At 38.5% G+C, this 25688-nt stretch overlaps 1 protein-coding gene across 1 annotated transcript in view; it reads right to left on the reverse strand.

Annotated features, from left to right (window-relative positions):
* LOC139734860 (cytosolic carboxypeptidase 6-like) overlaps positions 1 to 25688 on the reverse strand; it is a 111486-nt gene that overhangs the window by 78603 nt on the left and 7195 nt on the right. The window contains exons 3-5 of the mRNA XM_071645640.1: positions 19827 to 19951; positions 16985 to 17079; positions 13020 to 13236 (exon numbers count right to left, since the gene is read on the reverse strand). Coding sequence (XP_071501741.1) covers positions 13020 to 13236; positions 16985 to 17079; positions 19827 to 19951 — 437 coding nt within the window. The remainder of the gene's footprint in view (positions 1 to 13019; positions 13237 to 16984; positions 17080 to 19826; positions 19952 to 25688) is intronic.

Consider the following 25688-nt stretch of genomic DNA (forward strand, 5'->3'; position numbering starts at 1 on the left):
CGGCATGGCGGTAGAAAGAAAAAGATCCCTTAACCCATTTCCTCCGGGAACCTAGTATACACCAGGTCCAAGCAGAATCAACTTATAGACAGAAACCGGGAATGTGGGGGGGGGGGCATTTATGAAGCGTTTTGTCAGGCAAGTTTGCTCTCAACCAATCACAAGCAAGGATTTCAGAAAGTTTGTCAGAAAAAAACAAAACAAAAAATTATTAGTGGAAAAATGCGCAAAGAAAATGGGATTCCATCGGGATTCAAACCCGAGACCTCTGGATTGCTAGCCCAGTACTCTACCGACTGAGCTATAGAAAGCTCTAGTCAATCAAAGCTGAGCTCACTAAATTTTGACTTTCACTGACCTCATCAGGTGCTCTAGCAGTGTATAACAAAAGAAGTTGCCAGCCCAGCACATGCTCTGTTCATACCTCACATCCGATAGAATAAATTTCGCATTGTTTGATGGTACATGCAGACCGTGGAAAGGTATACATGTAATGCTTCATTGCTTTTTGAAGCACAGGAGGACTACCAACCTGTCCGTTCTTTGTTGACGGGCAAAAAGAATCTTGTTTGGGGGCATTGAAGCTTTTCGGAGAACGGCAGAAAGAACGGGTTAACATGTCTCATGTGGCCATGCGGACAGCACTTCATGATCTTTCTGACATCCCCTGCCTTCCCAGTCACCCTCCTGGAATGGGATTGAGGTTTGTAACTCTATGGAGAACTGCAGACAGATAATGAGACCATAGGAGACAGACAACTACAGAAACTGATGAACACCCTTCAACTGTCACATAAACTCTTTGGGCCGACCAGGAGGCCAAAGTTTACAAAGAGCCTTCATGTAAGGAATTAAAAAGGGGAAAACAATTTTAAACAAACAAAAACCATTAGGGACATTTGTGCACACACACACAAATGCAAAATTGCTGAGTGGCAAGGGCGTAGTAGTTAGATTAGTTCTAGTTATAGCAAGAGGAACATGTGTAAGATATAATAAAGCCTTTTCACAACAGAATTCCAACTGCGACATAGTGGGTACACTTAATGGGGGGTCTTTAAGTGGGGTAAGGAGAAATCTTCAAGGACTTTGGGTAACTTTGTGTTAAATATAAAGTAAAACAACTTTCAGCACAATCCCACAATGCATTGCTAAAAAGGACTAGAGGAAAATCTGTCATTATTTCACTTGGTTATTGTAGCAATTACGTATTTTGTCTTCTGGACTCAGTAGGCTACAGACAAACTGAAGACAACCAAGGTTATCTGCCTGGCTCACTTAAGTGATAAGATGGACTTTTGCACTGTCCCATGCACAAAATTTTCTTTTTCCATTTTAGAGAAAAATCCATCCCATATCACATACAGATATACACATTGTACAGTGTAAGTTTAATCAGAATGTTCCTCCCTCTTTCTCTCTCTCTCTCTCTCTCTCTCTCTCACACACACACACACACACACACACACACACACACACATGCACAATATTTCAAAACGCTTCTTGAAAACTTTATACGAAGCTATTGATGTGCGAGAGGATTACACATACGGATGCTTGGAACAGGTCAATATGAAGGAATTCACACATCATACTCAATACATTCTATTCTAAAGAAATTCCCCCCCCAAAAAAAAAAAAAAAAAGAATCACAAACACTTAAAGAACATTATCATCTAATTGTGATCATTACCATATAATATAATCATTTTCTACAGTCAAAAAAAAAAAAAAAGAATGAAATACTCCCTGTTGGCAGGAATCTGATGTGTGATTTCACATCTAAGGAAGATGAATTATTTGCATGAATAATCTTTTGGCTAATTTAAGGAACAAAGCCTTTGAAGTAAACAGAATGGCAACTTGAGTGTTATCTAAATCACCTCTAAACATTTTCCTGCAGAGTCTTGTGTCTTAACATCTACCTGTAATACACTACATGCAGACAATAAATTTGCTTGCATAGATCCATAGATACGTTATCAAGAAATAGAGACATACACATTTCTACTGATGTATGATCTGTGTGTATGCCACAAAATAATCAGAATTATGCATTGTTTTGTCTGCTTGCATACAATGTTCCCTCAGACAGAGTTGGATTTGGAGCAGAAGCTACTGAACAAAACAAGTACAGAATTTGCAAGTTCCTAAACGAGCAAAACCTTTTAAATACAGACTGTACATCATGCCTGCTCCACATCATCAGCCCAGTCTGTATGTGGCACTCTGGGGGGTACTGCTGACAAGTCTATGTTAAAATTGCACTGAGTACAACAAGTTCTTTCTTGACAGGCTATTAATAGTCTGAAAAGTGAGTCACAGGACAAGCTATTTTCTGACAACTACTAAGACCATTGGACACAGACTAATGTATCCCCAATATACATACATACACACACACACACACACACACACACACACAACCTAAGAGGTCACAATAAAAAAGAACAAAAGAATAAAAGAAATGTACAGTCTGGACAGCAAATCAATAACAGAGTGGGACTGTTCATGTGGAGAATAAAATGTGATGGCGAGGTTAATTTGTGGCTCGAGAATCTGGCGACACATTGATGAGGGTCAATTCAATCACAGATGGTTAATTTATTGGGCGAAAGCAGAGCAGAAAAGAGACAAGGGATAGTGGACACTTGGCCAAGTTCTGTTCTGTTTCATATCAATGATTAGCTCTTGAAAACCCTTGCTTTTGACTCCATCTATGTGGAGACGTGTTATCGGGCAATGGCCTTTCTCTTGTTTCGAGTCCAAAATTTGTATCGCAAGCGCCGAGAATGGTTACAATGGATTACACCACCAAGTCACACTTTCAAAATAATCAAGCGTGTGGCCTGCAACTAATAGAGAAAGCTGCTACGGTAACTAAATACACAGGTACAAAAGTCTAGACTTTCAACACACAAGTTTTCACTGCTTCCATTCAGAAAAAATATTTCTCCTGCACAGGTAACAAATAAACACTCTTTACTTTGAACAGCATCCCCCTTTCGGTATCCAAAGTATTACTGTTAATGAAGATATTAGATATCTAAACTATTCTATATGAGTTTGTATATCATATATAAGTTTCACAATTGATAGGCCTTATATAACCCATTCTGCACAGTTAAAGAGTTTGTAAATAGGTGTTTCCTTTAGTGTGTGTGTGTGTGTGTGTGTGTGAGTGTGTGTTTCCCTTCTGCTATGTCATATCTTACAAATCATGTATAATTCGGGATGAAAATGAACGATATCATGCATAACAGTATGTCACTGTTGAATGGTTGGAGCAAAGAAAAAAAAAATGGTATCAAATGAATATCCTCCATGCACACTGGATTAATCATCTAATTCACAGAATACAGCAGTACAAGATTGGACAAATGCAGCAGTCAATGCTGTCATTACAGACCATGGGAAAAAATGAAAAATAGCTGCTAAAAATAAGAAGTACCCTCTAGCCACCATATCTCTAGAATAAAAGTGCTTCTGGGTTTCTTTTTTTTTCTTCCTGGTTTGTGCCCAAAACAGACAGGAGAATCACAGTTCTCTTTCTCACAGAAAATGGGAAATGAACAAATCCAACAGTTTAAATGTGGATCAATCATACTGCCCCCAAAACATTGATGGCATTTCCTACAACGAATAAATGAAAATGTCTGGCAGAGGGCAATCAGCAAATGTTGCCAAGAAAGACCCGTAAGGAAGACAACCTCAAAAATGCAAAGTCATTTCTAGTTCATCAAGAAATCCATGCCTCTAGCAACAAGATTTTTTTCCCCTTCTGTTTCTTGATTTCTAACTCACTCCCTGTGCTTCCCATGCCTTCTACAGAGTGTGGCTTTGGAAGGGTTTACCAGAGTAACACACTTCATGACTGGGAATGTTTAAAAACTGATGGCATTCGATTTTTATTTGTTGGCAAATCCATTTGAGGGGGCACCCTGACGAATATCTGGGGGGATGGGGGTGGGAGCACAAGAAATACGGAGAGACGGGGCATCGCGGTAACGCACGTGTGCCCCCTGGCAGGTAACACTCTATGATGTGCTTTGCCAGGAACTCAAGTGCCGCCCAAGCTCAATGCAAATGCATGAGGGATGAATTATGGATGCCGGTTATTTCATACCAGAAATCAAGTGCTTATAGGTAGATGCCGTGCTCTGGAGGATCTTAACTTTGGCGCGGAAGAAGCGACAAAAATAGGCCATTTCAAGAAAAGAAAGGAAAGGAAGGGAAAGAAAGGGAAAGTGAAGGAGCGAGAGAGAATGGGAGTGCTCCTCTAGGGCAGTGCTGCAAAGACGTGTATAGTGGCGAAGATAACATTGGAATAAGCGCTCCGCCAAGGCGAGAGGCTAGAGGAGTGTGTGATCATTCCTCATAGCTATGAGGGGTACTTGTCTTGGCAGGGGTGTGCGTGGCAACCCGTTGGGTCAGCCTCCATCATGCATCTTTAAGGTGCTCCTAAGGTCCCTTATCACCACCTGCCCTCCAGCCCAGTTCCACCCAGAATCCAAAAGTTTGGGGGGGGTAAAGTGTGAAAAGGGGGGTGAGGGGGCTCTGTACCAACAGTAATAGGGGCAGGCTATCCCACACCTTATCAGTGACAGCTCTATGGCTTGGGTCTCTGCGGCATGCAGCGACATGTAGGAGGGTGACAGGAAATGCATTAAGTTGAAGGTATCTTTCAAAGGATCTTTGTTTTCTTTTGTGTCTCCAGTCCCATCCTTTGGGGACCACAGGGCTTGAGATATCTTCATACCTGTAGTTCCACTCAGGAGTGACTCTGAATATTCAGAGCTGACTGGAGAGTTTTGTTTTGAAGTCTCGGGGGAGTTCACACAGGGCACCAGGTAAGCACTTGAAAGACACCTTGGTAAACCGGTAGGGATGACATTTTCAAATAACACCTGCCTTTCACCGCCGACTTTCTAATGAGCTTTGACATTCAGCATCCCTAGTAGAGGGCCTCCTTTGTTTTTTCTTCAATTCTCTCACCTTTCGTTTCCTCTATCTCTTTCTCTCTCATTCCACTAACTTCCTACCTTTATTGCTCTTGTTGCTATTATGCATGCATGGGAGCTCTTTGCTGCCATGAATTGTGGTGCAAAGTTATCACACATCAGGGTGTATTTCAAAAGTCTTTCCTCGTGTATAAACCATCTCAAAACAAAATATCTTATCCCTGTATTTTCTTCTTTTTTTGAGGGGGGAGGGGTCCTTTTGGCGGTTGTGAACAAAACTGATCAACATCATGTATTTTGCTTAAATCTTGAATTCTCAGTCATCCTGTATATAATGCCTCATTCATAAACCACACCACACAGAATTATTTAGTTCTCATGTAGACAAAGTATCTTTTGGAATAGTTGCTTTGATCCCTGACTTGTACATGATATATCATTCTGTTAAAAAAAAGTACAGTAATTATAATAATTACATTTTCTGCAATCTTTGTCACAAGCACTATCTAAGAACCCTTTTAAATCATCATGTATGCAAAAATCTCATCAAGGACAAAAGTTCTGATGAACAGACATACAGATGAACCCAAAAAAAAAAAAAATGCCTCTGGTACCATCAATGAAGTTAATCTAAATTTATTACAAGCACAAGTAAAGGAGGGAATTACATGGGGATATTATTATTTCAATTCTAATTTTTAAAAATTGTTGTAATGATAATAGTAATAATACAATTTATGCATAATGTATACCATGGCAGGAGTTTAATGCAACTGGGAAGCTTTTGTTTCTGTTTTGTGTTTTTTTGGGAGGGGAGGAAGGATAAAAGCACATGGTCTTTTTCAAGGTCATATGAGCGGGATTCACAAGTAGACAAATCAATGGGATACAAATCTCAAGATTTGCATCAGGAACAAAATCTCGAGATTTTTGCCTGTGTGGATACAAAAATCCCAGCAATAATCGTAATCAGCATCGCAATGCAAATCCCAAGAAATCTTGCACATATTTCTGAATTGTCCGAATAACTTGCCCCACGGTGACCGTGTGAGTGCTGGACCATATAATCTCAAGATTTTATATGCCATCATTCAAAGCGCACATCAGCATGTGCACCACGAAAACGGAGTGTGCATCATACCACTGTGACCCACAAGAACACAGGGAAAACAGAAGTGTAAAGCGCACTGTAAGCTTTAATTAGTGGGATATTTCAGTCCGTGTGAACGCTTGCAAAAAAAAAAAAAAATCTCCAGATATGGATTGTGATTGTTATGCCGCTATTTTGCACTGTGAATGATGCTATGGACACCATCGAAAACATCATTTTTCAGAGATTTTTGAGAAGTGCACAAAGAGATTGATGGAAATGGATGGACACACAGCAGAGTGCCAGACTATGCATTGTGATGCCAGCATGTTGGGGGGGGTGACACAAAAGGCAGTGGCAAAGAGTACTGTTTTAATGTGGAACAGTTCTGCCTTGAATAATCTGTTAATGTTTTCCAATGAAGGATCAATCTTAAGAAGAGTCCAGTGTTGAGGACGAACCAGAAAGTTTGGTTTTCATTATGGAAAAATCAATGTAGACACAGAACAAAATGCCAAAGTAGACTGTACAAACAAAGAAAGAAAAATCCTCTCTGACGAAGAGTCTTTCATTTGACAAAAATAACGATTTGAGTGATTAATTATTCAGAACATATTTGGCTTGTTTAAAAGTAAATTTTCCTCAATACTGGGATTTAAGAATACTAAGTTAACAACATTTCTGAGAAATAACAATTCAAAAGTCTGAATGGCAAAGTACAAACTTATACTCACCATCTGTATCAATGTCTAAAGTAACAATACATGATAAAGCTACTTTAAAGAAAACTGTAACAATGCACTTCAATTAGACTGACTAGTCACAAAATGTTAATTTCAAACAATATTTGTTATGGTGGAATAGGTACCAGCAGTCATAGTCTGAATGTGACAGACATCAGTACTATCAAAAGATATCACACCGACACTGCTCTCTTAATCAAATCAACCTTGTGGGGGTTGTCAATATTTTATTTGGAAGAAAAATATGATTCACCCATCCACTGTCATTTTCAATTAATCTTTCAGATGAGATGGAAATTGCTTGTTTCACATCATGTCTGGGGTATTTGAAGCGTTTCTTGCCCACAGTATGGCTCAGTTAGGTTCCTCATTAAACTAATATGTTGTAAGGTGTGAACATAATTGCCTGCCAAAGGTGGAGGCTACAAAACAGACATCTAATTCATACCCTATCAATCGCTTTTGTGCAAAGTCCCCCCAGGCTTATCTCAAAACACCAAGGCTTTGCAGGCATGGCTACAAAGTAGTGCCTGATGTTTTGACACCTTAGACAATTCATACAATAGTAAGAAAAACTGAGCGGAGTGAGCAAGACGTTTTAGTTAAGTTTCTCACAGAAACAAAAGCCGGCAAACATCATGTGCCCTGAATGATTTGCCACATGCTTTCAGGGTAAATGGATAACCTATCATGCCCACCATTAACTCATGTGCAAAGAACCACTTCACTGAATATAATCTCAACATGCAACAATGGTTAATAAAAATTCATGATGTCTGTAACAAAATATGTGCCATAAAAAGAGCTTGTTTACATGATTTGCTCATCATTCACATTGTCCCTGAACAATCACAAAAAAGTCACTTGCATTACAAGTGGTAAAACTCCACAATATTCATTAGGTTCTGTATCTGTTTACATGCAGAAAAATTTGAGAAAATTGCATAGATTTCTCTGTATCAATTGTATGTGGAATACCACTGTTCATTCTAAACATTTGTTATGGGTACATCGTAAAAATTACAGAGCTAAGAGACTTTATTTTTAAGACAAGATCCCATAGTGAGCGACAGAGGGATGAAATCTAGTTTTGTTTGTTTGTTTGTTTGCTTGTATGTTTTCTGACTCAGGTTTCCATATCACATCTGTTATTCCAATCAAGTGACTATCATATAGACTGTAATTGCGCGCCAAGTGGTAACGGTGTTTTTGTTGGATTGTTTCCTTTTGCTTAGCTGCTAAAAGTGACTACAAACAATTGCAAATAGATAAAGCATTGATCTCTCATGGGTTGGCCAACCTTACACCTTGACTGGAATGTCTTGTGTTCTAATTTCTGTTTTCATTCAGTGCTGAATCCACAGAGAGACAGACAGATATATTACTTGGCACCATTTTCCCATTCATCCTTTCTACGTGGCTTTATTTCCAGCATCAATCAAGAATATAGCTTGTAATTCTCCGCATCACCGCCTCTTGAAAGTAATTCATGATTCCTGGTTTTCATTCCTTGTTTCACAGAAGTGTAAACCTCAATTTATTTATCACAGGCACTACAGTAAACAACTCCAGCATCATCTAATGGCTATTGAGGCTGTCTAGTGATTGCAGATTGTTTGTGGTTTAGCACTTGTAGATGATAAAAAGAAATGAAATGCACATATGTGAACATGCATCACAAAACAAACAAAAAGTCGCCCCCTTGATTTTTCGTGAGGACCCAAATGAGGTGAAATGGGTCAACCGAGTCAATCTTGATTTTTTCATATTTTCTGAGAGAGCTACACAATTGTATCCTTCTTCTAGATTATTCTTTAAAATCATAACACGAATGGGAAAGTTCTTCAACCCTCTCTTTTTTTTTTGGGGGGGGGGGGAGTAAAATGATCAGGTACATGTCTTAGAGACCCTTTTTCATTTGTTGAAATCCCTGGCACACCCTTCACTTTCAAGTCTAATAAATTTTGAAAGGAAAATGCAACTGCTTTGAAAGATGGCACTAATCATGGACAGAATGTGTTAATAGAACATGCTCAATTTCAGCTTAATCTGATAATCCCTTCATTGTTGTTGCTCCAGTGGTTGACATCCTGTGTTTTGTCCCTTTCATCTCAGAGTAAGCCAGCTTGGTGAAAGATTAAGCACTTGAATAGACACTGTACTTCAGAGCCTCTTTTCTCAGTCACACTTTTCCAGAGTGTGTTAGGTAGGTTAGGGGAGTCCATTTGAATTGAGTTATACATTATATTAAAGCTTAGAGTCTGCTCTATCAGAATCTGCCCTTAACTAAAAATCCATGTCTGGTGACTTTTTGTTGGTTTTGTGGTGTAAGGTCACATATATGGCGAGTGGATGGATAGTTACATCAATATTCAATGCATTCATATCTCACCTAGATCTACTGATCTACTCGTGAGTAAACTACATTTCGATCAAATTAAAAATTACAAGGCAGCCTACTTGATTTACACCGTATCTCTAGGTTAATTTTGCACTCTCTTTTCACACTTGCACAGAATTACTGAGAATTATTCTTTCTCACACACTACTGCATGCAAATTACATTCTATAAACCTAATCAATCATAATGCACACACAAATACACCACACAATACATGTACATACCTCTAGTCTAAGCATACGGACCAACTCCTGATGGACTCATAAATAGTTCTTTAAATATATTCAACTTACAATAAATAGTAACAGGTGATGCCCATGGTTTGGGCGTGGCTATAGATGGTCAGTGTGCCTTCCAAAATGGTCCATGTACGAGGGTACAAACAAGTGCACACACACACACACACACACACACACACACACACACACACACACACTATAACAGATTCACTTAAGTACTGACCCCAATCAAGGGACTTACAAGGACTAACGCTGGGAGCAACTTTCACCATTAACCCCATCACCAACGTGTCAGATGGCACTCAGATATGCTGAGAACTCTCAAATTGGAAATTGCTCACTCCCCACTGGGGTGAAAATATGGCAAGATGTGAGTAGCCTACTCTCTCTCTCTCTCTCTCTCTTACTTTTTAAATTGTTTCTGAAGTGTTTTTGACCTTTGCATATGGATGGCCGGAAACACAGAGGACACAATGTTATATCTGGTTTCAAGTGAAAAACCTCTGTGGCAGCCAGTGTACAATAGATTTGGCCATATGGAAATGACTGGGAGAGCAATATTTTTCAAAACAAGGAACAAGGAACAGATAAAAAGAGGTTAACAGCAGTATGGATTTGGAATTATATCTGATTCCTCTGGAGCAATGGTGAAAAGAAATGTGTGCAGTTGAGCTTGGATTTATCTCAAGTGGTCAGTTAGAAGCAACAAGATATGCACAAGCAAACAGCTGTGAGACCAACAGCTGTATAGACTCTACAAGGACTGCACAAAGGGGGTAAAAAGCACTACTGCTGTTGATGTCAGCACACTTGAACCAGAGACCCATTGACAGAGAGTGTGGTCTAATCCATGAAGCCACAGGAGCTCAGCCAGTGGTAAAGAATACGAGGGGGTTCAGGGAAAGACCAAGAGCTAGACATGGGTTATAATAATCCCAATCAGACAAAACAGAACTTATGCACACAAAACAAAGCCAAAATTAAAAAACACAAAATCTGAGGATCAAAAACAAAAGAAAAAAACAACAACAACAAGAAAAACGAAAGTATGAGGTATTCTCAGAGGTAAGCACTATCTTCAAAAAAACAAAAGCAAGGTAAATAGAACGTAACCATAATATTTGTGTTGTCTCTGTTTGTTTGTTGTTGTTGTTGTTGTTGTTGTTGTTTTTGTCATCAAGACAATATCTACAGATATGTAATACCACATGGGACTGTGTACATACAGATTCCTGTCTTGCATCATAACTATTGTACCAAGCAAAGTATACATTAAAACATCAAATATTGAAGTCTTTTCTCTGTAAAACGACATTACACTTCAATATGGCACAGATCCTCATTCAACAATCCACTGTACGCTGCTTCAAAATGTATACATTTGTGGTGTTTATTTTCCTACAGCCCAGTAACAAGCTATTTATTCATCGGCTCCCTCCAATTTAAAGTTCACTCTGCATTCATTAGCTGTGCTAGGTAAGGTAAGCCTCTGGCAAGCTTTGTGGTTGTTATTTAGGCAATCTTCAATGAATAAAGCATGCATAGAATTTGTATACTGTACATTACAGAAACAGTCTACTGAACACATAGTGATTAAATCAGGTCAATGTATTCTCTTTCTTCTGGGAATATTTTCCTCTTCATTTGCACTTCCTAGAAACTGTGCTGAGGAATGTTAGATAACAAACAGCATGACTTTTATACTCCACACATTAAACTAAGTGACAGATTTGCAAACATACATTGTAATATGGAAAGCAGTATGTCTGACTTCACATACATGTCCTGGAACATTGACATGATTGTTTGGTGGTTTTGTTTTGTTTTGTTTTTTTGTTTGCCAAACTAATGCATGAAAACAGTTTGTTTGTTGTTATTTTTCCCCATGATATGTACATACTGTGTAATGCAGCAAATATGAAATAAAGGTTGGTTACAGGCATCTCCAAAACTGCATCACAGAAGTTGATTGTCTGGAATTCATGTTTTCCTTATCTTATTAGCTGTATCACTCACATGTTTTTACATTCTTAATGAATATTATGTAAATATACATGTCCTTAAAAATGCGAATGGAGAACAGAAATTAGATATCATTTGCTTACATCCCTATCCACCAACACATATATAGGCTAAAGTGTTACTAAACACACTGACAAGTTTTTGATCCTGTACTCATCAGCCCACAGAAGAAATGATCACCAAGTCAGATTGGAAATAAATGAATAACATGCCACCATGCAGCACAAATGTAGTACCAGATGTCTTGCATTCCATTTGTAACAGTAGTCTAACTCTTCAATTCGTATTACAGTGTATGACTTACTAAACACTACGACAGTTGTAGAAGTAATACGATGTGTATCAGGTTTAATTTTCACTAACCCTTGTGATTTTCAACTGGTTATTAATTCACCAAGTAGTCGATTGAATACACATTGGGCAAAGTTTTTGAAAGGTTAGGTGATTTCCCTCTCAGTTGCCGACAACTCATCAACGGCATGACTATGGCAAATCACGCATTGCCGCCATAAAAACATGCATAATTCAATGCTTTATGCACTGACTCTCTGGCTTACAATATCAATGGCACCCAACCAAATCATCAAAACTTCATTAGCATCAGTTTGAATCACATCATCTTACATATACCAGCTGTCTATAGATGCATTGTTTTCAATACACTGCTTTCTCTCGCATTTGACATGCTTTTTTTCTTCATTCTATTTGCTGTTACCAGTCTACACATCCCATCCTTTCAAAGTCTTTTCTATGATTTATGCATGTTTCATCTAAAACAGTCTCAGAGATTGATGCATTTACAGGTTGCTGGATTATCTATTCTCTCTTTTTACTTGCTAGTTTAAGGATGCACTTTGGATCATCTTACATTCAAATTAATACCAATACAGGACACACACAAAGAGAGCAATGATACAGTTTTATTCATTCGTCATTATTCAATTTATTCCATCAAACTAGCACACTTTTTTACTGAACTCACCTGGCTGTCATGGTAATTTCCAATTCTGCTATGAAAGGATGATGTCCTTTTTCATTATAGTCTCTCATGCTTAACAGGACTAATTTAATGATTTCTACACTTTGTCAAGATCACCTAGCTGCTGTCAGACATTTGATCTACTGAGATTCCAGGGGTCTATTCTACAAAGAGGTTCACAGCTATCTCAAGCTACAATAATTGCAGCAGCTGGGAAGTAGCCAAGCATCTGTGACTACTGAAGTATGTGCTGCTTTGAAAAAACAATGATATAAAACATAAATTACAACTTACATGTACATCTAAAAAGTAAGAGCTAGCGGTGCAGTTCTTTAGAACCAAGCCTTTCTTGCAACACTTGCATAGTACACACTGCTCTTGACGCATTATACCTTAACCTGTTGAGAAAGGGCTGATTTTGCTATAACACACATTTCCCATAGACACCTGCCTGAGTAGTCTCAGGACTAGTCTTCAAAGGGTTCAAGCTTTACAGCACAAGGAGTTTTTACCATCACTTCAACCGCATACACACAGAAACAAAGACACAGAGGCACACACAAACAATGCCACCACATACTCACCACACTGAGACAGAGCAGCTCCCGCTTGACAAACGGCAGGCGGCGCTTCTCCACAGCAGCCAGGTAGGTCTGTAGACGGGTGTAGGAGTAGGGGTAGCAGTAGGCAAACTGGTACGTGTCCTCCTCCTTGTCAAAGCAGAAGGCAAAGGACATGACATAGTTCTTCCTGTGGTCTGGGCAGCGGTAGTAGTACACATTCTTGGAAGGTATCCGCTGCCTGCATGAGTGGAAACCAACAAGGACTCATTTCAAATAATATGCTAAAGAATCTTAAACTTCTAAGAGGTGTGATTTGGTGAAATCAGTTTCTAATCTCCATACAAAGTAAGGAATGAGAATCATAATGGAAGGATAATTCCACTGAAAGAGGGTCCCTTTCAGTGACACGGTGAAACAAAGATAGATAGCATATGAAGAATATGAGACACCTTGCAGACTGATACACCTGGTGGTACAAGAAGCACAAGTAAAAATGGAGTCAGAATCACTCAAGCTTGGTATGAAATGTGTCATCAGGTCTCATGAATTCATGACTCATATCAAGCAGTTAAAGATGCTAGGTTCCTTCTCTTATGGTTCAGTAGTCTACAGTAGGATTGCATGTACTGTCAGAAATGTTGCACTTTTTTTCATGATAGGTTGAACAACCTTTTTTGCAACACCTTTAAAGGGTGGCATCTAGCTAATCATTATGATTTTTTTTTTTTTTTTGCATCTTCAAATCCAGATCTTGGGAAGAATTCATGAATGTGACCCATCCCCATGTATTATTCTGATAGACTGAGAGACCATAAAGTCAAGAATATTGCACATTAAGGTGATCAGGTTGAAAAGTAAAGAAATCAGGCATCTGTTCAAATATATGAAAGGCTTGAATTTCAAAGTCTAGAAATGCTTTGAAATTGTACACATTTGATACTTTATGAAACTAGTCTATATTATGCTGTTTGGAATTAATCCATTATATTTCATACCCACATTCTTGATTTGCCTTTCAGCTTCAAAGCCAGCTTTCTCAAAACTGTGTGGTGGCCCGACTTGTAACATTGTTGGATATTGTTTAAACTACCAGTAACCAAGACAAAACTGAGACAAATTACATGACAATGGAAAGCTTTCTTTAGACGTGCATGAAAGTTTGAAACTTCTAAAATTAGGACATCAGTCTTTGGCAACTTTATTAGGCTGTCAGAATGAGGACAGGCCACAAATACACTCACTATAAACAAATCAATTTGTGATATACACATTATTAGACGGAGACCAGAACAACGTCACTTGATACAAGCAAACTGGGCATGAAATAAAATAATCTCGTACAAGCTTTATGGAGCTCAATTTCAGAAGTAAAGATTGATTAGGTCTAAATTTAAGATTTTGCCTTTCTCTCTTACTTGGACAGGTTAACATTAAATCCCTTACCTATGCTACAGTGAATATCTGCACACAGAATGTGCAATTCCTCACACAAATAAAAACTCAATGACAAAAATGATATCATTTACTTTTGAAACATATGAGAAAAAAAAGATAACAAAAGAAAAGGATTTTCTCACAATCCAGCTTCATCTATCCATCATTATCCAAGTCATTTCATCAAGCCACTGCACTTACTGACAAGTTTTTCTCACATCATGATTCTACACAATGAAGCACACCATGCAAACACTATTCCCCCTGTCCCCCTTAAGCAGCCTTTATATCACTAAGATATCAACAATTTTTACGCAGCAACAGCACGTAGCTACACACTTACAGCAGGCTCGCTCTCATTGTTTTCACGTTGTATTTTCACTCAATTGCCCAATCTAAAACTTTACAATACTTGGGGAATTTACTGGAATCAGAGCTTTAGTGTGATATACTCTCTTTCAATGACAACTTACAAGTAAATTGTGCTCCCAATACTCATCACTTTTGATCTGCAAATGATCACAGCCTATGAGCTTATTGAAAGCCACCTACTGTCCACTCCGCAAATTTGTGGTTTTTTAACAAAAAGCCAACCCAAGCAAAGCAAAAACAAAACAAACAAAACAATGACCGCCAAAGTGAATACTGCTCTGCGTGTGTGCAATTCAGCAGTGGTATCCAGGACTGGCTAAAGCTTTTGTTGTTTTTGCCACAGCGCCACGCTTGCATTCCCATTGATTGATAATGGCTTTGGCACAAAATATCGCCCCAAGGCCCCGTTGGCTTGGACCACTTAGATCCATAGTTCAAGTCGGGGGCAAGAATAAGCAAACTGGGAAAGGGGAGAGGAGGCAGAAGGAAAAAGGATGCCAGCAGAGAAGCATTGTAGTTTTAGATGCATGGTCAAATTAACAAAACGAGGAAAATCACGAGGGAGAAAGAAGAGTATTTTTCTAATAACCTTATACGAGTGGCAGACATATTTGCAGTTTGTTTTGATAAAATTTAGTCTCCTTTGTGGTAAGGAAAATGCAGTTTCTATTTTCAAGTGAGTTCTCCATTATGCAGTGGTCATATGCACTGACTGCAGGAAAAAAAATATATATGTAAATTTGGACTGTCAATCAATGCAAACAGACCCTTGCATCAAGATGTACCATTTTTCAGGCTCTATTTGTCAACTTCTCACATTCATCTTCTATGGCTGGCTTTCTACTTATGGTATTTCATATCAATACAATTTGCAAGGAAGACAAAAAAAAAAAATAAGAAGAAAAAATTGATTCAAATATTAGGGAAAAACCATCAGAGGAGTGTAGTAATGTGGTTAAAATGGCTAATTTTCCAATGCATGATAAAGTAGCATGAGGATGAGTAATACCACAAACAAGTCAAAACTTCTCTCCATGGTGCGCACTCAAAACCACAGTCTTCATCTAATTCCTCAGCATGATATGCACAAGGGTTTGGGCAGACAAGACATGTCGGCAGAGGTCAAGATCCATAGCAATGTTCACCCCGTCTGATGACACCACTCGAGAAGAGAATCAACATCTCTCTACCCAGCACGGGTCGTGACTGCATGATTACAGTCTGAGTGAGCCATCTATTGTGGGACGGAAGCCCTCACTGACAAGTCTGATGGGCCCTCGTAGTCAACCCGTCTGGGTCTACAATTGTCACCGGCTCCCAAAATCTCTTCCCAGACTTTTCTGAGCCCACTTTCTGATCGCTTCATTTCCTTGCAGTCATGTCCAGACAGAGAACATGACATTTAATTAATAGTGTAATTGGAACTTTTTTTTCCTTTTCCTATTTCCTCTCTTCTTTTTTTTTTAAATCTGTGTGAAGAGAAGTCGATTACTCTTAGATTCTTGTGCATATTACTTCATGACACAGCACCACTGGATTATAAGTTAGATGCCGACCGAATGCAATCTTCATATCAAAGTAGTGTAAGTCAGCACGCAGGCTTGCATCCAAAGGAGCACAAAGTCAGATTGCTCAAATAATGAGGATATGTTTCCCTGTCAACCCATGGCATTTGTGTTTTTGTCTTTGGTGTTTTGTTGTTGTTCTTTGTTGTTGTTTGGTTGTTGTTTTGGTTTTTTTTTGTTTTGGTTTGTTTGTTGTTTTTGTTTGGTTTTTTTTTTGGGGGGGGGGGGTATTTACTTGATAATGGTAACCTGATATTGATAGTAACAAGCTGATGACTGAGTTATCCCTTCAAGGTACCACGAGGACAAATTTTGTCTATTGATCCTTGATTGCCTTGTGGGTGAATGACACAAGGACTTAAACACAAACACATACCCATGAAAAATGCAAACAGAGCTTTATAGAAATGAATCCAACTGATTCATGATCTGCAATAAAGAACAGTACTTTATCATGCTCCATGAAGGCAAAATTTAAAGTGAATTAATTATAAAATCACACCGTGTAATACATAATTATCTGCAATGCAAAGTCATGATAGCAGACGCCACATACACGGAAGAGAGATGAGAAAAAAAAATGGTAGTCAGTCAGAGATGGAAAGTACTACTCACCATCGTGTCCTGCTAGAAGATTTCACCATTGGTGCCATACCCTCTCTGTACAGGCTCTTGGTCTTACTGAAATTAACGATATTGAAGATCACCCTCTGGAAGAGACCACACAAACACATACATGGAATCAATAAAGGATATACCATTCACTGGCTTTCTGCAATAGGGCCACTGTAGACATGCTCTTTAAAGGTGCATGGTCCCGGTGTTTTAGCCAAATGCGTACGCGGGCGCATGGCGCAAGTTTCCTATAGAGACCTACGCTATCGACTCCTCTTTAGCGCTTACGCTTTGGCCCACTTCCCCGAGTCCGAAGAAGTCCAATTCACTGAAGTCAGTGGTCCGATCACAGTTCGGCTCATGATTCGGCTGAGGGGGATGACAGCTTTAGCAAACTTCTTTTGTGATGTCACAATAACAAGCACATATGCACGCACCCTGGCATTACCACAGACTGCGCGATGCACAGAGAAGACAACGAAGGCAACGTTACTAATAGCAACACCTACGCTCTTTACTCTTGATGACAGCTCAACTTCGGTAATCTTCGTATCAATGCTAACAGTGATCGGCAGTATCATTATCAGCGCCCTCTACACTCCCGGGACTATGCACCTTTAAAACAATTCTAACAATGGCCTTTTGTGCAAAGAACTGACAAATTAATCAGGAGGCACACTCCATTTACTGTCATTAGCTTTAGTTCTCATTTCTATTCTCCATTAAACAGACAGTCATGAGTAGTAATTGTTGATGATTGTGCAGACAGTACATGAAATCACTAAAAATTGCATGAAATGTCCTAGATGGATTATGATTGTTCTATTACACAATTAAAACATCCTTTGAAGAAGGTCAATGACTTTTCTGCTCATAGTCTTTTGTCATTAATGTACATTATACACAATGTACAATGTACATTGTATAATGTATACTTTGCTACTTTAAAAAATCAATTTTTTCATTTGATGATGGGACACTCTTTCGGAAAATCCCTCTTTAAAAGTAGACACTTAATGTGTCCCACTCTTGGATAGAAGTTTAATTGTTACTGTTGTCATCGTTTTGTATGGGTAATATTCTTGTTTTTCTGATCATGAACATATACAGTGTATACATAGCCCATTCATGAGAAATAGAAGTAGGAGAACATGAAATAGCTACAGGAAGATTTGAAAAAGAAAAAGAAACGTCCAATTTTGCCTGCTAAGAAGATCATACAAACTTGACTGATAGACAAGAGGAAAACAGAGGTCAATTACACTTTTGACTTTGCAATTCAGCAGATATTACATGTATCTGCAGAAAAATAGATAAAGACATATTTCCTTCTGCCAAGACATGACTGAACATGACTGAGTGTGTCTGTCTTTAACACCTGCTGATGAGTAGTTAATGGAATGTAGTCCATATATATATATGCAAATTTCTTCTACATAAATGCATGTGGCAAATTCCATGACACACCACCAGACACTGTACCCAATAATACAGGTGCATTGATACGCATTTGAAAGGTATGCCTATTTCACGCTTATTTTAGTCCATGAACAAAATTTAAAGCATTGTTTTGATTTTAACCCCCTTCATAAATACGGGCCATTGTGTTGGTTTCAGTTGTGGTCGTCAATAAGAATTTACCCAGGTAAACCATTTCAAGTTGGTGTGGTAGACTTGGGTGCATTGTTACGAGTTTGACAACCACAAATAATACAGTCCAGGAGTCATACAGCCCATTAGTTCGACACTACGCAGACAAGATCCTCGAGTTCAACACTAAGCAAACAAGGCCCACGGGACCGACATATTAAGCCCTGTGATGTAATATCAAACTCGTAAGTCATTTTTACCTGGTATCAAACTAGTGGGCCTTGTTTGCTTATTGTCAAACTCGTGGTCCCTGTTTATGTGGTGTCAAACATGTGGGCCTTGTTTGCCCAGTGTCAGACTCATAGATCTATTAGTACGGTGTCAAACTCATGGGCTGTATGACTTGTGGGCTGTTTGGCTCATGGACCTCTTTTCAATGCCGAACTTGTGGGCTGTTTCACTCATGGACCTTTTTTCAATGTCAAATTTGTAGGACATAGTGACTCGTGAGTGTTGGTCTGGAGGGATGACCCCGTAGAGTTCCTGACCTGGGGTCAAACTATGAATGCATTTTATGCGTAGATAAGTTTCCACATTAGAGCTAGTTTGAACTTAAATCATCATTGACATCTAACTGCTTCAATTGATTATGTCCCACTTTAAGCTATCAAGTCCAGGTAGAATTTTCTTGCAGGTATTTTCATCTTGTCATCATTATATTCAATAGTAATGGTGAAATTTATCTAATACATGTCTCACATTGGAGAAAGATCAGATGAAATTGGTTTTATCCGCACAAAGTAAGAAATACATTCACACACACATACAAAAAAACAACAACTACTACTACTCATTGACAGACAAACAGGAATTTTCATCTTCTAAAATGTATTGATGATTTTATAGGAAGGTTCAAATGAATTTGGCAATAGATAGGGCCTTGACAATTTTGTGACCATTAACAGAATTGTACATTCATGAACAACATAGGGCTCAAATGAGAGGGAATTCTTATTTCCCCTTATGAAATGGCAACAGTGAATAGCAATAAAATAAAATAGAAATAAAACACCTAACTGCGGAAATGCGCTTTATGATTAACAGCCCTAATGGTTAACTACATACCTATCACTCTATGATGTACAGACTAGTTAGCCTTCCTCTGTTGAAGATCCCTATTTGGCTTTGAAAAAGAAAGTTTGATAATAAATTCCATGCTTCTCAGATAACAAACTTGATATACTCTATCTACCTGGTCAGCCTTGACGTTCTCCACAGTGAAGTTGAACCAGACCCTGAAGCGTGGGTTGCAGGTGTCCGGCCGTACAAACAGGTCATACTCATGCTCCGTGATGTAATCTACACGCCCAAGATTGCCTGGGTTGAATCATAAAATAGATATCATCACAACAAGGACCCCCATGATCAGACGCTTGTGGAAGTGGGGGAAGGGATGATAGTGATGAGAATAAGCCTGTTAGAGGGGTACCAATCAGTGGCGGATCCAGAGGGGGGCGCAACCAGTGCACACCCCTTTTATTTTTTTTTTTAAACAACAAAAGAAATAAACAGAAAAAAAATCAGATGAAACCCGGAAGTGGCACCAGTATATTAGTTGCACCCCCCGCCCCCCTTTTACAGAATTCCTGGATCCGCCCCTGCCAATGACCAAATAATTATAATTTTAAAATAAAATTGTTAAATACATAATGATTACACAATAGGATACCACCCATGGCTCTGGGCACATTCACATTATTGTAGTGTTTGTCAGTTGGCAGTAGATAATAAATTCATAGTGTATTTCTGTAAGACCTAAACACTCATTGATATACAATTTACTGATTTATGTGAGTGACGTACACTCAATTTCATTCAATATCAAGTGGATTAAATTTGAGCAGGATCATTTCCACTGTCCTTTTGAGGCAATTGTTACGGTGTTTCAAACATTTTTTTAATACATTCCCTTGACTGTCCTCTTCTGCTTCCTTCTCTTTCTCTTACCTTAGTTACTATAACACTACTTTACAAAAGACCTGTATGAAATACTGCTTGATGGTACCTATAGCTGTATGTGACCATGCATAACAAAACCAACAAAAAGTTGCATGCCCTGATTTTACATGATGACTCAAAATAGGTGAAACGGGTTAACCTTGTCAATCCTTTATTATATTTTCTGAAAGAGCAATTCTTCTACATTAATCTGAAATTTGGGATCATAAAACAAATGGGAAATTGTGTTCTTAGCAGGTATTTAGTTTGGATACTTTTTTTGTAGAATAGTATGATTAGGTATGTAGGAAGCCCCTCTTTTCATTAAATTCTTATAACCCTTTAGGGCGGACGTCCACTTGGGCGCGGACAAGCCCCGGAAGGGTTGCGGAAGCAAATTTTGTTATTTCGGCATCCTGTCAGCGACAGACGCGGAATAACTTTGTGAATCGGCTTGTCCTGGGACATTCCGCGGACTGTCCGCGGACTGTCCGCGGACTGTCCGCGGACTGACTGCGGACATTCCTAGGAATCACTCCGGAAGAGCGCGAAATACCTCGGAATATGCTAATCGTAGCCGGGTAGCGCGGAAACATCTAGGATTACACCAGGAATGAACGCGGACAATCAGGATGCCTTCCGGACAACACAAGTTAGGCATGCGGACAAACTGCGGACAATACCAGGAATAAATTTGGCGCTGACTTTGACTTTTCCTCATTTGACTGCTAGCCGTCATTGATGATATTATATTAATATGATTGGTCAATATTATTTGATAAATGTGACCACCAAAAGTCCAAGAATAGGATTGTCTGCATGTCGGCTGACGACTCATTTTTTTTTTTGATTTGTCTCATCTGGGAGAACAATTTTTCCTCTGCCTACAGTCACATGGATGATATTCGCAAACCGTTTGAACCATACATATATATATATATATATTATATACATATATATATATATATATATATATATATATATATGTATACATAATCATGTTGATAAGGTAGTCCACGTGTGGGCAAGATAAAAAGATAAGTAACAAAACTGCAACAAAGTTCAGGCTTTATTTCTTCACAAGAAATAAACCGTTGGTGTTAATACAGCATGAACTTTGTTGCAGTTTTGTTACTTATATATATATATATATATATATATATATATGTATACATAATCATGTTGATAAGGTAGTCCACGTGTGGGCAAGATAAAAAGATAAGTAACAAAACTGCAACAAAGTTCAGGCTTTATTTCTTCACAAGAAATAAACCGTTGGTGTTAATACAGCATGAACTTTGTTGCAGTTTTGTTACTTATTATATATATATATATATATATATTCTTTATTCCTTTTTTTTTAACCTGTGCTTTATCCATCGTGAAGTATATACATGTTTTGTCTGATACTTCTGTAGAGCATGCCAAAATGATCCTACTCATTAAATTTGTTTTTCTTTCTCTGATTTTTACCCTTGTGCATCTCTAACCCTCTCTTATTTTGATCACTTTTGAACATTTTCAAGTCCGAGAATTTTTTTTTTCATGCTTAGAGCTTACTAGCCTATTGTCAATGAAGTGTAAAAATGGGGAAATATTTTTAACCTACTTTGATTTACTTTTTTTTTTGGGGGGGGGGGGTTCAGCTGGGCTGTCAAATTGGACAATCGAGTTTATTTGCAACTAAAACAAAAAGAGAAGAAAAATTATTAGGTAATAACAACTACGAAAATCATTCAGGTAAAGAATATTTCTGAAATGATTTGTGATGCTTAATGTGTACTTAAATTTATACACTCAGCAAAAAACAAAACAAAAGAAAGACAGAAATTTAACACTTTTTCGAGTTCATGATTTATTGCTTTTTCTCTCATTTCGCTTGAATTTTGAAGTGACAGAAAATTCTTCATTGTCCTCCATCATCTTTAGCTTTCATTGTTATTCTGGGCTTCAAAGATATTACATTGTTATGAGACCACAGGTATATCTTTGCAATTGAATTCATGCTTTTTAGTGTGATGAATTTGTCTTTTGTTCTAATATGTTGTATCATCAGAAAGCATTTACGTATGAATAACAACTTGTTCATATTTATATAATACATTAACATTTAGCCAAAAATTCTATGCTTTTTTTTTTTTGAGTGTACTTCCACCTACTTTTGTGATTTTTCAGCTGGGCTGTCACAATAATGAGACAACCTAGTTTGTTTGCAAATAAAATACGAAAACAACATAAAGGAAAATGTACTATAGTAAGTAATAGGAACCAGGAAAGTCACTCAGATGAAAAATAATTTCTGAAAAGATCAAATCAAAACAAACTTACCAGGAAGTTAGGGGGCTGATTTCACTTCTTTATGATTGCTTTTGGCACAGTCTCTACTACCTTATTCTTTGCCTTCTAAATTCCTTAGATTTACCTGTTCTTCATCACTAGACGAAAGGTGTGCCTGTGATGGGGATATTTGCATGGGGGCCTCGCCTCCCTTCTTGCTCATTTTGCGTTTCATTGGCATGACGCTCGCGGAAAGTGTCGACATTTTCGTGTCTGGATCACAAAATTTCCGCATCGGTTCCGGACACTTGCATATTTAGATCCGCATCGGCTCCGCGCTGTCCTAAAACATTCCTGGTGTCTTCCGCTTTCATTCGGGAAGCTTCCCCACACCGCGGGATTCTTTCCGGAGCGTGTGCGGAAGGAGCGGAAGGGTTCCGGACAAGCGGGACATCCTCAGGACATCGTCAGGACAAGTCGCCGAAGGTGTCAGGAAGTTCATTTCCGCGTCCAAATTTTGGTCTCGATCAAAATTTGGACGAGGAAATTTTTCTCTCTCCCGAAGGTGCGGAAACGCCCGGACATGTTTAGGACAGTGAGCGGACACGTTCAGGAACGTGCGGACAGGTTCCCGAAGGAGTGCGGAATACCAAATTTGCATTCCGGGGCTTGTCCGCGTCTTGTCCGCGCCCTAGTGGACGCCTGGTCTTAGACCCTCTTCACTTTCAACTCTAGAAACTTTTGAAAGGATGATGGTACTGCCTTACAAGTTGGTAATAGTCATGAAAAGAATGTGTTAGTAGAGCAAGCTCAATTTCAGCTTAATCTGATAATCCCTTCATTGTTGTTGCTAGGGAGTTTTACATCCTGTTCTTTGTCCCATTCATTGCACAGAGTACAGCTTGATGAGGTTAAACACTTGAATAGCCCCTGTACTTCAGAGCCTCTTTTCTTTTATAGTACACACTTTCACAGCTAATGTGTGCTTTTATTTCTTTCCAATTTTTAGATCAACTTGAATTGAGTTATACATCATTTTAAAGCTTAAAGCCTGCTCTTTCAGAGTCTGTCTTTAACTAAAAATCAATCTCTGGTGACTTCTTGTTGGTTTTGTTTATGTAGAGTCACATTATATGTAAAACACTGATTGAACTGATTGAACACTATCTGAATATTCCATTTGCTGTAGCACATGGTTGACTTACCTTCGAGTACACTGTATGATGGGTTTGTCATAAAAGAGTATTAAAAAAAAAGCATGTACATGTATGATGCTTCATTTGTGATGACTATAGGGGCCCCATATATCATTACAAGGTTTGAAACTACTAGTGTTGCAGATGGCTTAATTCATTGCAGTAACTATGGTAGCAGCATGAAAAGACCAATCAGCCTTCAGCATTTCAGTTACTGCTTTAGTGTGCCTGGAATCACTGCAATTTACAACAATTGCTAACATCTTTGTAAAATGGGCCTAAATTCGAGTACAAACAAATACCAGTAGATTGAATCTACTAAAAAACAGAAATATCATGCCAATTATGCATAGTTATTCACACTAAGTACTTTGCATCCTTGCAAGTTGCAGTGTATGTACATATTTGTATCTCAAAGTACAACTGTAGGGTGTTGCAGTGCAGCAGTAAACTTGAGATAGAAGAATAAACAAATCAAATCAAATCAAATATGACTTGCTTTGTCTCAAATGAGTACACTTATTATGTGACACATACAATTATATGTCATTTTGAAAAGAAAGAGATATAGCGGAAGCAATCAGCTAGTTAGAAGTCAAAGAAGATCAGATATTGGTGTTAAAGATTCAAGACCACTTAATTTTGTTAGAAGTCAACTAAGTTGTTATCTTATTGGCATAAACAGAAAGATGGCTACGACAGTCACAAATCCAACATTGATTGCTAAGTCATCTGCTCTTGTCTTGTACAAGAAATATTCAAATTTTTCGCATGTACCTCAATATTGACTGCTGCTTCGCATGCCCCCTACATCCCATATCATAGTACACAGGTGCAAGGCTATTGATTGTATACAGCCACCATTGTAGTTCTTGATCTGTATACAAGGTTCTGGGGCTCTTTTGTTTCCATGTGCAGTGTAGGTGCTGGTACAAGGTACCATTGTTTTGGGGGTATTATGTACAGGTGCTAACTTAAAAGGGTGGCAAGGACACATGTCTGTAAAGGTAAAGTATTAAATAAGTGCTATGGGTAAGGAGAGGAAGTGAAACTGACAATAGACATAAAAAGAATCATCTCTCTTCACATACCCACCCCATAGGCTTAACATGTTGAGGACGGACTAATTTTGTTAAAACACACATTTCCCATAGACACCTGCCCAAGTATACTAAGGGTAATAGTCTGCCACGGGTTAATAATACACCATTCAGTCCATCACAACTTGAATGGGAAGCCCAGCATGTGACTTTTTGTTCCACCCCTCCACCTTCTCCTTTCTCATCAATCTTGTATTGTTCTTCCTCCTTTTCTCTTCATTTTTTCTTTATTATCATTCTCCTTCTCTTCATTCTTCTTCACCACACCCCATCTTCTTCTGCTTCCTCTTTTCTCCTCTTCTACTTCTTCTTCTTTTCCTTCTGAAGTCAAATTTTCTTCAGGAAATTGATTATTGATCAATCAGAATGGCAGACCACAACAGCTAAAGATCTATGTTGTACCTCTTCCTTGCATCAAATCAGTCTCTAATGAACACTCACGAGAAACACAAAATGTGGTCACTCTACACAGGTTTGATGCGATAGCTATCAATGTTCCCCATGACTACACAACCACAATAACTAAAATAGTACTTTGGTACA

The sequence above is a fragment of the Diadema antillarum genome, unplaced genomic scaffold, assembly GCF_040938485.1.
Source record: "Diadema antillarum isolate AM-2024a unplaced genomic scaffold, OU_Dant_1.0 seq00000550_RagTag, whole genome shotgun sequence".
Taxonomy (NCBI): Eukaryota; Metazoa; Echinodermata; class Echinoidea; order Diadematoida; family Diadematidae; genus Diadema; species Diadema antillarum.